The sequence below is a fragment of the Haemaphysalis longicornis genome, unplaced genomic scaffold, assembly GCF_048455015.1.
Source record: "Haemaphysalis longicornis isolate Haplotype H1 unplaced genomic scaffold, Haemaphysalis longicornis Haplotype H1 scaffold_10, whole genome shotgun sequence".
Classification (NCBI taxonomy): domain Eukaryota; kingdom Metazoa; phylum Arthropoda; class Arachnida; order Ixodida; family Ixodidae; genus Haemaphysalis; species Haemaphysalis longicornis.
Window position 1 is genome coordinate 108,052,776 of NW_027526204.1, and position 16,513 is coordinate 108,069,288.

At 46.5% G+C, this 16,513-nt stretch overlaps 1 protein-coding gene across 2 annotated transcripts in view; it reads right to left on the minus strand.

The window, feature by feature from the left end:
* The window catches only part of Rab10 (RAS oncogene family member Rab10), a 28,038-nt gene extending 21,278 nt beyond the window's left edge, over window positions 1-6,760 (minus strand). Inside the window, exons 1-3 of one of the 2 annotated variants that reach the window (XM_077690338.1) lie at window positions 6,347-6,760; window positions 4,364-4,424; window positions 2,398-2,626 (exon numbers count right to left, since the gene is read on the minus strand). In XM_077690338.1, coding sequence (XP_077546464.1) covers window positions 2,398-2,626; window positions 4,364-4,424; window positions 6,347-6,473 — 417 coding nt within the window. In that variant the 5' untranslated portion in view covers window positions 6,474-6,760. Of the gene's footprint in view, window positions 1-2,397; window positions 2,627-4,363; window positions 4,425-5,122; window positions 5,143-6,346 lie in introns of those variants that run through there. The other variant, XM_077690339.1, reaches the window with a different exon arrangement.
* Window positions 6,761-16,513: the final 9,753 nt, after the last annotated feature.

A 16,513-nucleotide genomic window follows, 5' to 3' on the forward strand; every position in this document is an offset into this window, starting at 1 on the left:
GCCGACATAGAGGTGCGCACATGTGGTGGTTTCATGTGTTTTTTGTGCAAACATGGACAAACACATTTACACATGCCCTCAAACTCATTCAGAGTGCCCTCAGCGGTGTATGCAGAGTGAGAATTGAGTCCACGCTGATGGCAGCGGCTAGGTTCAACGTAAACACATCCGAGAGAAAACGCACCGTTCATCCACTAGAAGACAGAAAAGTTACACCAGTAAACTATCCAAAGTTGCCTACCCGTAAGAGTAGCACATGCATAATCATGGTGTTTCGACACTAACACGGTAGTTCGTGCAAAGTTTAGAATTGTTCATTAGTGACCACAAAGATCTGAACCAGTGAATACAGTAATCAACAACAGTACTCGCTGACATTTCCACTACATGCAGTTGGCTTAATATATATTACATGTGATCAAAGCTTCATACAGTCTGGTTCGTGTTTTGCCTTGTCAGGGGTACAACAGCATGCCGGACCTCCCAAGATCCTAGTCCCAACTGCATGCTAATAAAAACAATGCTGGGGCTGGACTGCCTACCACTCTCAAGGCAAGGTTTGGTTGCCCATAAAACCCCTGCTTTCCATTTTTTAAGACTGTGCACTAGGTTTAGTTCATGTGGGGTCAATAGTTTGCAAGTCAACATCATTACTAAAGGGACACTGAACAAAGGCTTTCCAACCCTTGTGGCTGCATTTTGTTGCTTAACTTGTACAATCCGTCTGCTACTTCACGTTTGTCTATTTGGCAGGAGTTTGAACCTTGCCGTTTTTTTACTGCGAAGCACTATACCTATGCCAGCCAAGGGTTCTGTCACAACTGTCTGTGTCAACAGATAACTCTTGCAAACAAATAAAAGAAATTACAGGCGCCGCCAGGAATCGAACCTGGACCCAAATAGAGTAATGAAGCGACACCCCGTCTCACAGACGAAGATGCGCCCACACGATAAGATGCGCCCACACGAGGAGACGGGGGAGACAGACGGTGCACTCAATGAGTACAGCAGCAGGTCTACCACCTGCACTTATTAGCATTAGGAAATAATGCTGTACACCTGGAATGTGATGACAGCTCCATCGGATAGACGGCGGCTTCGGAACACGAGGGACCCAGGTTCGATTCCCACTTAGAGGATATGTGTTTTTTCTTCTCAAATGGAGATTTTCTGTTCACATGGGACAACTTAAGGCGGGTTAACCCCTTAAGCGCTTTGGACGAGCAGAGCTCGTCCTGCCCAAACTGTCACCAAACTGCTTTGGACGAGCAGAGCTCGTCTTAGCGGAATAGGTACTGCCCTATACTGTTCAGGACGAGAAGCGCTCGTCTGCGGCTTAGATTGCGTGCCGTCCACTAGATGGCAGCATTTACTCGACGAATTAGTTTTCTCCTGCGGCAAGGCGCGCTTTTTTTATGAAAATATGGCGTGCGGTGGCGCCGACCCATGCATAGCTGGCCCGTCAACTAGAAAAAGAAGCTGTTCATTTTCGTCATCTTCTTCAAGTGATGCTGATTCGGATATAGATGTTTATCTTGTCTCTGGAAGTGAAGACAGCGATGACGGTGAATTGAGTAGCTCCTCCAGTGATGACAAAGACAGCGGGGAAGCGAACATCGCGACTGCTCGCGAGTGGATCCTGCTTTATGTGGACAATCCTCCTGTGAAGGCTCATCGCTTTCCATTCTTGGCCATTCCAGGCAAGACTTTCATATTGTCATCGCCGGGTGACATTATGGAATATATTCAGCAGTTTCTAGACGATGAACTTATATAATATGTGGTAGACAAAACCAATCGCAAAGCGGCTGAAAAGTTGAAATGCTTTCCTCCCAGTGATCACTCCCGCCTCAAAAAATGGGTACCAGGGACAAAGGAAGAGATGTGGGTATTCGTTGCACTCCAGCTATTGCAAAGGTGCTTAGCCTACACAAGTGAAGAAAGATGTGGCATCTGCAACTGTTCTATTTATAAAGTTTTTAATTTTGTTAGCAGCAGGTACCTGGTTTCCTATGTATTCTTCAGAAATAAACTTTATTGTGTTGATTTGACTAACTGTGGGGTACAAATATTTTTTCAACATCGACTAGCTACTTTTTAGTACAATCAGATTCGAAATCAGCAATAAAAAAAATAGGCACTTTTGGTCGGGAAATTCTAAAAAAAATAAAGCACTTAAGGGGTTAAACAGCTCCACTGTTAAAAAGGACGTGTATTCAAGTAGAGAAGGTCGGGAAGACCGATCCAATCATTAAGCAATCAAACAGTATCCACAACCCCCCAAGTGTCCTTAACAAGCAACCCGCCATTTCGTAAAAGGAAAACCACCCAGCCGTGCTCCCAAATCGACGAGGAGACGACCGAAGGGGCACAGCAAAAGGGACAAGGTGCACGTACCGCCTCTCCGCGCTCGCGGGAGATGAGCCGCTTGTCCTCCATGTCGCACTTGTTGCCGAGGATCATCTTCTCGACGTCCTCGTTGGCGTGCTCGTCGATGTACCGCAGCCACTTGGCGATGTTGTCAAAGCTCTTGGTGTTGGTGATGTCGTACACCAGCATGATGCCCATCGCCCCCCGGTAGTACGACGTGGTGATCGTGTGGAAGCGCTCCTGGCCCGCAGTGTCCCTGGTAGAGAACGACGAGCTCGCTCGTACAGCGGCTCGTAAAAATGGCCAGTACGCCAATTCACAGCCAAGTTTTGAAAGAAAGCGCTGAGACTGAACAAGACTAGCTCGACGTAAGCACCTGGAGACAGAGTTTCATACTAGTATACACTACGGGGTTACCCGGCGTTGTCATGACCTACGGAGAAACATTCCGTCGTTACACCCTCAAAAGTTGCCTGCGGCCGCTAAAATACAATATTACTCTTGCAGATTGTTCAACCTTGTTCTATTAACAGAGAAGCGAACCACCAGAAGATTTATTTGTCAGGAACTATTATTGTCACAGCACATGGCCCACCAACAAGCTTTAATTCGTCAATTTAATTAATGGGTAATTGATGCTTTAAATGATGCTGTAATTAAAGTTAAACTCGCTTTATTAACGGAGAAGTGAACCTCCAAAACATTTATTTGCCAGGGACTATTTAGAAGTTCATGCAAGACAAAAAAAAAAATGTTACCTCTGATGATTTTAGCTTCAAGACCAAATGAGAAGACATGTGGCCACTAGCCAAGCCAAGGAGGAGAAGAACGTTGCTAGCTGTTAAGATTTCCCTCTAGTATATGTTAGTATGAAACTATGCCTAGTGAGGCAATGCCGGCGGCGGCGTGAAAAACGAGACTAAGCTCAGGAAGCGGCCTTCACGAATCAGCCCCGTTTCCGTTCCCGCGGCGAAATATAATCCTTGATGCAAAGCTGCTGCTATGAAAGAGCGAAATGATGCGAAGCAGCCACTGCTCTCTGCTCCTTCCAAAAACACAGGTAGGCTAATTGTCATAGAAGGGCATTAATGGGACACTGAAGTGAATTCATTAAACTGCGGTGCCATTGTGGAGTTTGACACTTGCAACGTATTGCTTGAATTCTTAGACAAGGGCTTGAACCTCCGCTCATTTGGAATGGGCGGCACAATAGAAAAGACTCCATGCCATTCGCAGTCGTCCATTCAACTACTGTAATAAAGTCACGCACGTTTCAAATTGGTTTCAACCAACAACATGACTCCACCATCATGACTGCCGTGAAGGAAAAGACCTCGCGCCGCGGTAGACTTTGCATCTGCAGTTTTTATCTCTCTCCAACCATCAGAAGCAAAACACTTTACTCCTCTGCCTGCCTGCAAGGGTGCACCATTCCGGACACCCCCCCCCCTTATCTACTTCCTGCAAAAATGGCAATCCCTCGGATGACTCACAAAGTGAAAAACAGAGGGGCCAGAACATACTTTGTTATTTCTGTTCACGTAAGCCACTGTGCGGCACGGTTCAGTTGTAACTGTGCAGTGCGGTTATGGAACTTCCTCAATGTATGCAAACCACACCACGACACGACCTTCACACGCCACAGCCTCACATTTCTTTTACTTCACTCCTTTTTCCTGCCCAAACTTCCTTATCCCCATTACCATGCACACAAACAAAGCCTTATTTCATCTCAAAAACATCGCCGCTTCCGTGAGGCCCAAAAAAACCAATGAAAAACTACATCTCTCCGGTAAAAGCACCCGTTCCTCGAGAATGACCAATCACACAAAAGCAAGCATTGCAGACTAAACACACACACACACACAGTCAGTCATTACAAGTTAAGCATTGCAGACTAAACACACACACACACAGTCAGTCATTACAAGTTCAGTTCACCAATGGACAATAAAATAAAGCTGTGAAAGAACAAAACTGCACGCTCGCCTACCATATCTGGAGCTTTATCTTCTTGCCTTTCAACTCTATGGTTTTGATCTTGAAGTCGATACCTGCGCAACGGCGACAAAGAGATAAAAAGAAAAAGGTCAGTGGAGGAATTTTTGCTTCCCAATGCAACACAAAACCACTCAGGCATTTAAATCCTCCGCAACACACGTTTCCGATACCTAGCTGTCAGAAACGGGAATTCCCAAACTCAGCGTTCTTCGGTGACGGGATAAAATTACACGATTAATACCCAAGCCCGAGGTCACGCTACGTCACCGCTCCGAGACATGTTGCTAGTCTTTTTTTTCGACTGCTGTACACTTTGCCGTACAAGTCGTCGCGGCGAGTGGCAGTTAATGAATGCAGAAGGCCAGTGCAGCAGACGGCTGTGAAGGCTGACAGCTGCAATAGGGCACCATTCCACTCTGTGGAATGGTGACATTCGCCTCTGCGAAACCCAGTTTTCGAACTGAATCAAAGCTGCTTAGAACTAACTTCCATAGTTTGTAGCAGCTCGTTAATATATGCTATAACACATCACATGAATAAGTCTTACGTCGTATAGTTGCCATCAAAACCTCCTGACTGCAAGAACTATCAAACTCAACACACATTCCAAAGCAAAACACATGCGGTACAATTCTTTCACATAAACCAACCAACCCGCTACCTACTTTCTTGCGAAAGAGCCCGTCAATGCACAAATATCCGTTTGAAAAGTCTTCACTTGCGCGGTTTGTTAAATTATCAAAATACTCACGCATCGAATCAAGACACCATAAGCAGCATGCGTGAAATTCCCATTCGCAATAAATCTAACCTGACCAGTGTTTTTTTTTGTTTTTTTCATCTAAACGCATAGTGTAAAGTTCCCCCTGCCATTTTCAATCCTTGCAACCATGTTCTGCACTACATTTTTATGCGCGGTGAAACACTCTACAACGTTCCAAAATCAAGACCACACTTTACGCAGTCAAACCATCTGCTTCTAATTAGACCCGCCCTACCCCGAATGGCCTCTACCATTTCATTCTTTACCATCTCATTCTACGTCTGACTCGCCAGTCGCGTTAGTTACGCTGTAGAACGGCGCACGGGGCTCGAAAACTATTTTGGTAACACTCAGTGCATCTTTTCTTTTTTTCGTCTCTCTTTCGCGGCGAAGAAGTCGTTAGACGCCTGCGAGCGCGTCCAACACGTCAGCGCCGTCGAAATGGGCAGGTAAGCTGCCCCACCCCCCCTAGTTCCTTAACCCCGCGCCACCGGCAAAAAAACAGTAAGGGTAAGGGGGGTCGTCGGTGCGCAAGAGATTAGCAAGCTACCCCCCCCCCCCCCCCCCTCTTTTTTGTTTATTTTCGTCAAGTGTTTCGCGGCGGCCAATCGAACGCTCTCCAATCAGCCGACTCGGCTCGCCACAGACACTCAAACATCGCGCACGCTTCAAAGCTCGAGGTCGCTTCGTCAGCGACCGCGACAAACGTTCTTCACGACGATGAGGGTAACAAAAAAAAAAAAAAAGAAAAAGCGGCGCCTTTTGACAAAGGTTTGCTCTCCTCACGTTCGCCTTCAGGCAGATGATTCGTCTTTGTAGTTCATTGGCAAGCGCGCGTCAAACTGCACTCGGGCGTTATTTATGCCTGCCGTTTCCAAAGATTACGCGGAGGACGCGAGCGTTGATGAATTGCAAAGGTGCGATCGCTTTATTACGTGCGAGAGGGTCGTTGGCGGAAGGAAGGTCGACCTGAAATCTCAGTTCCTCCCAGTAGCGGCTGCCCGTCGCTCGCCGGGCAACATCGGGAGCTGCGGGCTTCTTCGTAGCAGGGGGGGAAATCGTTATCACGCGCGCGCACGCAGGAAACGGGGAACGAACAAACAAACACGAAAGACGGTCTTGGGTGGTACCCCCTAGAACGATCCCGAAGACATCGGCGACGCGAGGGGCGAGAGCGCAGGACGCGAGAGGCGCACACAAAAAAAGACTCACCTATGGTGGAAATAAATGTGGTGTGAAAGGCATCGTCCGAAAACCTAAAGAGAATGCACGTCTTTCCGACGCCCGAGTCGCCGATGAGGAGAAGTTTGAAGAGCAGGTCGTACGTTTTCTTGGCCATAACGCCAAAGTACCCCCCGCTCCCTCACAATGGCCGACGCAGGGCACGGAAAACGCCTCAGCTCCGACGCAGACGGTCACGTCGGCGCAGACGAACAAGGGCCGGCTGGCTTATCTCCGGGGGCGACAGCGTCGTTGCTGGTAGACAGAAACGCTGTTCGGGCACTTTCAGTCGCCACGATCGCGGTCCGCGACTAACAACACAAGAGCGTCATCGGCGTTGTACCGCTCAACAGCCTTTTTTTCCAGGCCTAACCAAGCGCTCTGCGCACCGAGTGCGCTCCTAATGTTCGATGACGTCACGGACAGCGCCGCGTGGAGCGGATATCCGGTGCGATCAAAGCGCCTTCTCGAGTGTCGCGTTTCTTTTTCATTGTATTGCTGATTTTATTCGCCTAAACCTGTTAAAGACGTGAAAGTTAAGCTCATTATAAACGTAAAGCCAGTACCTGAGCAGTAAAGCAGCAAATTTACAGTAATAAAAGCGTACAAAATTAAACAGTGGCAGACCGCAGAATAAACTGGCGGTGCTATGAGTAAACGAACGCATTTGGCGCGTTCGCTGTTCCTGTGCTGTGAAGCCGCTTCTGTTTGTGCGGGTACATTCATTTCTCTGTCGGAAAATTTGTGCGTGTCGATCTTATTGATTCCTTAAATTTTGTTGAAAACTAAGCAAATGATAATTTCAGTTATGTTTCTCCACCATTTTGTTTAGTTGTGCCTGCGGGTGTTTAATTTTGAGCTCAAACTGCTAAGAAAAGCACCGGCGTGGACTATTGGAACGCACCAAATGCGCATGCAAATGAAACTCGACGCGCCCACCGCGCCCTGTTTATACGTTTATTGCATATGTCACGGGAGGCTGCTCGCGTTCGTTGCGCAGTGAAGAAAGCTACGGCCAGTGAAGTCACACACCTCCGTATGAAAATATTTTTATCTTGACGTCACGCTTGTTAGACTCGAAAAAGGTAGTTGCGACATCCTCGCGTCCCAGTCACGCGCCTTTATTTTCGAATCGGACGTACGTACGCGTCAGAAGCGCTCAAGTACGACGCGCTAGAATAATGAGCTGGCTTGTCAACGTGATGCCAGCTGCGACGCACGGTGATCTATGAGAACGCGCCTACGTGAAACAGTAATGGCGATTTATCCCAACCTTTGATTAATTCGGTACGAAGTCGGACAGCATCAACTCGGCATTTAGTATTACAACTCATAAATTCAAGGAAAGAAGGGGGGTGGGGGGGGGGGGGGGGGAGCGCATAGTAATTTGTCTTTGTCCTACCACAGGAAATTGAGGGTGCCGCGAAATGATTCTGTCGATTTCCTGACTTCTGGGCTGCGGCAGAAGCCCAAAAATTTGAGCAAGACAAGAATTTCAGCAAGACGACAACAATAAAAACAAGAAAGTGTTTTATGTTCCCGCTTGAATACGCGTCTAAGCTGCCAACGTATAAGCGTATAAGCGCCCGTGCGTCATTCATGTGTTGAAACATGGTTGAAATTTTGAGCCTCTGACCCATTTTGTATGTTACTGTATCTTATCTCTCTACGAAAAAAAAAACGACTTTTCGATAACCTTAACGGCATTGCACGCTGTTATGGTTTATTCTGCATAGTTTAACGTGATTAGACCATAACCTGCATTCTACATCATACAACAACACGGGTGGCTTGAGAACACTATATGACGCGCCTAGGACAAACCCATAATCTCCCTCCCCTAACGTACTCGCGTGATCCTACTGTTTCGCCTCAGGACGTTCTCAGAACCTCCTCAGATAAGCACGCGAAGAAAAGAATAAAAAAATTTCGCACACTTAAGCTTGCTCGCGTGAGAACTGCAGTGGTTATAATTTATCAGACATATTATTGTGTTTGACGATGATGACGTTTCTAATTAGTGAATATCATAATCGCCTTCGTCTTTTCGCTCTCGTTTCTTCATCTTTTGACGAGGGCTTCCCCACAGCCAGAGCTCTCCTCCCCGAGTGAACCTCTTCTACTCACGGGCCATCAAGTTCTCCTATCACGCGGTGCACGCACCAGTCAAACTCTGGCAGGGTGCCGAGTGGCGCCGTGGTACCTCACGCGGATTCAAGTCCCGCATGACCATATATGTTTTTTTTTTTAATACAAGCGCTTCGACTCAGACAAAAGATGATGCACCCCTCCGTCTAACGACGAGGCTTTCGCGTGATGAATACTTCGGTTGGTTAAAGAAGCCATGAAGACAAAATACAAGTTGGGTTTATTAGAAAGACTGCTTAGTCCCGATACCAACGATACCAATATCATTGCAATCTTCGAACAAATAACGGAGAAACGTGTGAAGCAGTCGCGACCCCTAGCCAATTTGCCGCAACTTTTCTATGACGTCACGGAACCTTGTTTGTGTGATTGGCGGCCGCCTAACTGACCTGTCGCGACGACACGTGACTGGACGTCTGTAATGGGGCCTATAGTTCTATTTGACGACATCACTTGAATGCTAACGTGTAGTTGACGCACTGAAAATTGTTTTATTGTCGGCCCGTATGACGTCATTCTTGCTCATAACACGTCACTGTGGCGCAAAATTTGAATGTTTTTAAATACTTCTTGCTTCTTTTTCGTTAAAAAAACACATTTTGTGGCTGCAATGGAGCTGAGTGAGATACTGAATCCTAGTTCTTTCAAATTAAACGAAGTTGTATTTTCTCTTCATGGCTACTTTATTCCCACACTGCGAGTATGTGCTACTGGAGGTACGCACCTCTATTCTGGAATACCCACAGAAACTCTCGATCGGGTGTGCACCCTATTGGAAATGTAGACTTGATGGAAGCCATCAAGCATCATCGTAGTGGATTACGGCAATGACATTTATGACGGCATGACAGAAGATGACGGCAAGAACCATGGACGTCCGTGGAACGCCCGAAAAACAGCCGAACATACAATGACAAGTTTGGGCGGCCACTGTACGTCCCCTCTACGTCCATGATTGGATGTACGTTTGCGGACGTACTGTGGACATCCAGCAACGAATGTACAGAGGACATACATTTTCGTATGTCCGACAGACATCCGCCCGTAGACGCAAAAAGTTACCACGAAGCATCGAATAAATGTACAAAGGACATACATTTTCGTATGTCCGACGGACATACGCCCGTGGACGTACAAAGTTACCACGAAGCATCAAATAAATGTCCGAAGGACATCCGCCCGTGGACGTACAAAGTTACCACGAGGCATCAAATAAATGTACAAAGGACATACATTTTTGTATGTCTGAAGGACATCCGCCCGTGGACGTACAAAGTTACCGCGAAACATCAAATAATGGCGTAAATTGAATATAAAAGCAAGAGCAAGAAAGATAATCTGCTTTTCAAATTAATAACATTTTGTACATCAACACCCTGACATGTATATTGCAAGTTCCATCTGTTTAGCTGAAATTATTCCTAATTTTTTAGCATTTTCGAAGAACCTCCCTGACAATGATCTCCTTGGGGGGTGTATACAAGCACAGATAACTGCTAACTAAATGTGAAGCAAGTTCGCCGTGTTCATGCCTCCTTGTCTGCCCGTTAGTGTGTTGGTGTAGTATCCGTTGTGGGAACACAAGGTTTTCGTTAATAAAACAGTTGTGATTACGTACATTTTTACTGAACATCCTTGATCATGTGCATTTTTACTGAACATCCTGAACATCCGAACGGACGTGCGCAAGTGTTCAGAGCCCACTGACGTCCGTCGGCTCTGAAACGGACGTCCAGCGGACGTCCGCTAGAGCCGGAATGGACGTACGTTAGACGACGTACGTCCGGTAGACGACAGCATGCTGATAATGGTGCGTCGATGATGGCAGGTAGGGTGACGGTATTTCGGCACATATATACGGAAATTGCACAAAAATGATGACGACATGGAAAGAAAAGATCCTACGCAATGCTAACATTAAACTAATTTTATTTCTTGCGACCAAATTTGTAAAACAAAATTTGCTGCAAATAAGTGAGCTCATAGCCAGGACTTGCGTTTTGCTCTGCCCATTCCTGTCATACGTGATTATTTTTATGATATATCCTGCCACAATGCTCAGAAAATTCACCAAGCATCTATTTTATGGGAGTTGTTTGGAGGTGTGTGCTGAGGTAGGCCTAACGTTTGGGTTTGGGGTGTACGGCGCGAATCGCCACCTACCGCTTGGCGTTCAGTGAGCAGTTTTTTGAACGGGTGCCGGTTTAAGTTTGGTGTTAAACCTCAAGATGCGACGTTAGGCCTAACGTCCTAAACCTCAAAATGGGAAGTTAGGCCTAACTTTGTGTGGCTAACAGCCTTACGGCGCGCAGAACAACGCCATTCTTATCGTGGCGGATTATTTGGTTGCCGTCTGAGTTTTCCGGACCGACGGCAGCTTGCGTCTGGCCATGTAGCGTGTGCGTTCCGAGTGCGTGTAAGCTCTTTGTGGCGTGAAGTCGTGTTTTGTGTGTAAACGACCCGGGTAGTATTATAATCCGTTGTTATGACATTGGAGCGATTTGCTGCGTAATATGTGCTTGGTCGTTGCGGCGCAAATTGAAGCTGTGGAGGGAAAAAAATTGCGGCTAGGTAATCTCGTGACCGCGCCGTTAACGTACGTTTGATTCGCAATTTCTGTTATCGCTTTGTTAAATTCGCGCACGTTTGAATGGGCACTTGAAATGCACATTCGCAGCACAACGGCTGTACGCCCTTTCTTCCGTGTATGCACAGAGGACCGTTAATTACATCTTATGTTTGCATTTCACGTGATGCTGTACATTTGCAGTGTGCGCGCTTACTTCATCTTAGTAGTCAACGGTGCAGCGTATCCAGTCATTGCGATGTGAACGAAAACACACTGGGAAAATATATTATTCTTGGCAGGCTTATTTTTATCCAGCAAAGCGCTTTTTAAACGCCTTTGGTGTAAGCGAGTTGAGCGTGGACGCGGCACTGAGCAGATGCGCGAACATGAATTTGACCACGCTACGGTAGAACGGTCACTAACTCTCTTCTGCGATGCATTATTGTCTATATTTCCGGAGCGTTTGTGGCACATCTCAGGCTCGGTGGTGACATTTTTTTTTATTTTCAATAGGATTATTTCACGGTATTTGAGTAACGAATATTGGAGAAGCTTGGCGTCAATAAACTAAACCCAAATTCCACTTCCAGCGCTTTTTTCTCACAGGAAGCCAAGTCAGCAGCACAAGCCGCCTGCACGGCGTCATTACGGACGTACGTTTGTTCCAATAAAATATCCAGTTGGTGGCACCAATTCATTTTAGGGATATACCGTATTGTTTTCTCTTGGTAATCAGCGTGATATTGGTTCTCTTTCCTATTTCTTTCGTGTGTGTTCCTGTGTTAGTGCCATGTACAGATATGACAGAAGATGTCCCAGCACAAAACAATTGTGTCCAGGAGCCTCCATTAATAACGGCTGTAAACGACCGCACCCGGTAAAAAAGGTATTGCATGATTAACTGTCGTAATTAGTTACCTGGACCGTTTATAAATATATAAAAGGTTCATATACATGAACCGTATATGTATCTATCTATCTATATATATATATATATATATATATATATATATATATATATATATATATATATATATATATATATATATATATATATATATATATATATATATACGTAAGTAAACGCCGCTACGTAAGTAAACATTGTTTGTTATTGTTCTTGCTGTGTATCCGACTCTTTACTTATACTATATATATATATATATATATATATATATATATATATATATATATATATATATATATATATATATATATATATATATATATATGTGTGTGTGTGTGAAGCGCAGCCTATAAATATTTATTTCAGCGTAATATACGTGTTGACACACATGCATTACGTCCTAAAGCACCGAAGGGAAAAAACACTTCATTTTCACAGATGCGCTATATAGCGGATCTGAATCGGGAGTCGGGACCACTGTCGGGACACGAGTGGTTTCCACCTGTACACAGGCATGTCATGCTGGAAAGACTCCCTGGGGAAACGTGAACGCACTACCAGAATTCTAAAGCGATCGGCCGTAACAGAAGAGCAGCAAAGGCCATAACATTTATCGTCCATTTTGTTAAATATCCCTAACAATAAAGGGGCCCAAAAGACAAAATCTTACTCTGTTCAATTAGAAAGAGCCCACTGAGTACCATTACAGCCACGAAAGGCATTCTTTTAACCTAAAAAATGAAGATGTATCGAAAAGCTTTCGAATTTCGCGCTACACGATGTGTTAAGGCGGGAGTGACGCAATAGAGGACAGCACTAAGAACATAGTCATTAGTGTGTTAACTGCGCGTAAGCACCCGAGTGGTACTACTATATCTGGACATCAAATCTATGTATACGAGGTTTGTTCGGTATAGACGGGGTTTCGTTAAAACCGAATTCGCTATAAGTGGGCTATACTGTATATCTGGACATAAAATTTATGTGTACCATTGTTAACAGAAAACGAAGTTTTGTTCGTTATAGCCGGGTTTTTGTTAAAACCGGGTTCGCTGTATGTGGGCTATGCTGTTTATTTGGACAAAATCTATGCATGCAAATGGTAATGGAAAACGAAGATTTGTTCGTTATAGCCTGGGTTTCGTTAAAACCGGGTTCGCTATAAGTGGGCTATGCTGTATATCTGGAAAGAAAATCTATTATACAAATGGTAGCGGGAAACGAAGGTTTGTTCGTTATAGCCGGGATTTTGTTAAAACCGGGTTCGCTATTAGTGGGCTATACTGTATATCTGGACAAAATCTATGTATACAAATGGTAACGAGAAACGAACGTTTGTTCGTTATAGCCGGGGTTTCGTTAAACCGGCTTCGCTATAAGTCTGCTGTAGTGTATAAAATTTATGTATACAAATGGTAACGGGAAACGAAGATTTGTTCGTTATAGTTGGACTTTCTTTAATACCGGGTTCGCTATAAGTGGGGTGTGCCGTACCACTAAGCCAACTATAGAGGCCCCGCTACAATAGTCCAGTCATGTGCCTTAGCGGTTGCTTAGGTCGGCGGCCGCCAATCGCACGAACAAAATTCTGTGACGTCATAAGAGATCTCATGGAAGAGGCTGGGGAGCCGCCACTGCTTCAGCTGTTTTTCTTAATACTGTGACGCGGCGGAAGAACAGATTGGGCGATCCGTGGTTGATGATGAAGTGATCTATTTACAAAGAGATGCTTTTTTTAACACGAAAGTGTTTTATTCCCGGATACACGAAGATTTCACTGACGTCACATCCGTCACGGAAATGATGCCAGTACAACGGAGCAAGCGGCCTGTAAAGGGTGCACCCCCGCACACAGGGTCTTTTTTCGGGGCAGCAACCTTTAGTACTAAAGAGTACGTTATACTTAGGGTTGTTCGTTTTCGGGTTTTATATTTTAACACGGAAGCGTTTCATCCCGGTATACACCGAGATATCACTGACGTTATATCCGTCACGGAAATGACGCCAGTACACCTTTGCAGAAGCACCCGCCAGCAGGACCTCACTGGCCAAGCACACCCACAAGACAGCCGCCGACCCGCAAATCATGCTCAGCTGAAGATTTCGCTGCACATTTCACTTTCGCGTTTCACCGATTGCTATGACAGAGAAATCAACCACTGTTTTTTTTATTATGCTACCGACGTATTTACAGTATGGGGGCCATGACAGAGCCCGCGTAGGCTGCGCGCCCACACAGAGGTGCTTCGTCGTCGGAGGCTGTGACCACACTACCCTCTTCATCGTCTTCTCGTGACAATATCGTTGTAAAAGCGAAGCTTTCGTGTCCTCACTGATGCCTTTGTGCGCCAATGCGCCCTGCAGGAAAGCCAACTTTCTCTGACAGTGATGATGAGTGGTCGTGGGTGCACGTGGGAAAGAAAAAAGAAGTGCTTCCCGAGGACGGAATCGAACCTGGCTCCCTGGCGTTATGAAGCCTGCGTCTATCCGATTGCTCCATTTCGACATCTTTTTTTCCTTGAAGCATGGGAACTTTAGACAAATTCAGACATGATAATTAACACGCAATATAAAAATAACAGACAGAAAGGACTAAGTAGGTCGGACTAACAATCATCGGCACCATTTCGAAGCTCAGGCAAGCAGTCGCACGCATCTAGAAGATGCAGCCACTCCGGTGGTTCAGTCCGCGCTGCATAAAAGCTCCGCACTATAACGCTGCCTTTTCCCGAAAAATGCACTTGGTTGGCATAGGGGGTTCCGCATGTCGATCAATCATGCGGCACTTCCACATGCTAAACAATCCTAACAGAACAAAAACGCCATATGGCACCCTATTAACATCTTGAAATGGCAAGCGAGTGTTGTACGGGGTGATCTCAAGGCCATTTTTTAGAGTCCATTGCAAAACGTCCCATAACAACACCGCGTCACGGCACAGCACAAAACAATGCTCCATATAGTCTGTGGTTGATTGCACAAGCGGCAATTGTCTGACCAAGGTATCGACATCCCTTTTTCGCGCAGCCTAGTTGTTTTAACTGGAATCGTTTGCGTTGGAGAAAAACGTTTTGGCATTTGGCGGCACGCACATACTCTTGACACGATCTAAAAAGCTGTCGTTATGGTCCCGCAAGAATGGCTGGCAATAACCAGAGACTGAGAACATGAACTAAAGCGTTCGTCATCGCCTTCCTTGAAAGGATGAACATGTACGCCAGAGAAAACCGCTTCCTTACTGCGCGGTTTTGCTCCACTTCGACATGGTCGAAGAGAACGCCACGCAGCATGTACCGATTCGCGCCCTACACCCCAAACCCAAACCTTAAGACTACGGATTGCACACCTGAGAGTTGCTGTGGGTATTCTCGACAGACAGACAGACAGACAGACAGACAGACAGACAGACAGACAGACAGACAGACAGACAGACAGACAGACAGACAGACAGACAGACAGACATCTAACTTAATTAAGTCGTGAAGGTCTAACCTACGGCCCAGATGACCGCCCAGAGTAGACGCGGGACGCGCCTGCGGGGGTGGCGGGAGCTTTGGGACCTCCGCCCTAACGCAGGCCTTCTGTACAGTCCGGAGTTGAGTGTAGTAGTCTTCACTGTGGAGCGCCACGGCCCATTCTTCCTCTGTGGTGAGTTCGCCGTCCTCTTGGAACGCCGGGCACTGCCATAGCATACCATCTAAGTTACAGTAGGCTGCGTCACAGACGGTACAGTGGGGGTCAATGACTGGGTGAAAAAAATTTACACCATCTTCCCGCGAGGGGAACCATGGGGTAGATGCGACTCATCGGGGGTTGCCGTTGCGTTATTCAAATCATCGGACGATGTCATCGGAGCGCCGGCGGCGGAACGACTGAGCGGAGCGGCGCACTTACCGCGTTTATATGCAGCGGAATGAGCGCATAGCAGCGAATAGCAGCGCATGCACATGTGTTAACCGAGCGCAAGCGCGAGCGCAAGCTGCGCGCTAACGCACAGCTGGCACGGCGACGGGAGCGAGCTGACCGCGCTGACGCACAGATGGCGCTGCGGTGAGAGCGGCGGAGCGCACAGCTGCCGCGCCGAGGATGCGGACTACGCCGCGACAACGACGCGGAACAAGGCGAGTTAAAGAGATGCGTCGCATCTAATAAGCTGAAGTGGTGCGTGCCTCCAGAGTAGGACATAAGCGCAGTGTGGGATCAGCCGACCAAAGAATCCATGCCACGAGAAAGCTTCGCGTTCAACCATCGTCGTTGTTAGACGGAGGGGTGCATGATTTTCGTTGTTGTTTTTGTTGTTGCTGCTGTCGTTTTTTCCAGCTTTAGTGGCGAGGAAGGCCTAGCTGAGGCCATCGTTGAAAGAGCGGGGTAGAAGGGAAGGGGTGGTTCAGTCCTTATGGAGGTCGTCTTGAAGCGGCATTATCGTGTAGGCCACGACGAAATTTCCCGCACTAGGTCGCGTTTAGTGGCACAAATGATAAAAATAATGCACACCTCCGCCTAACGATGATCATGGTTGAACGCGAAGCTTTCT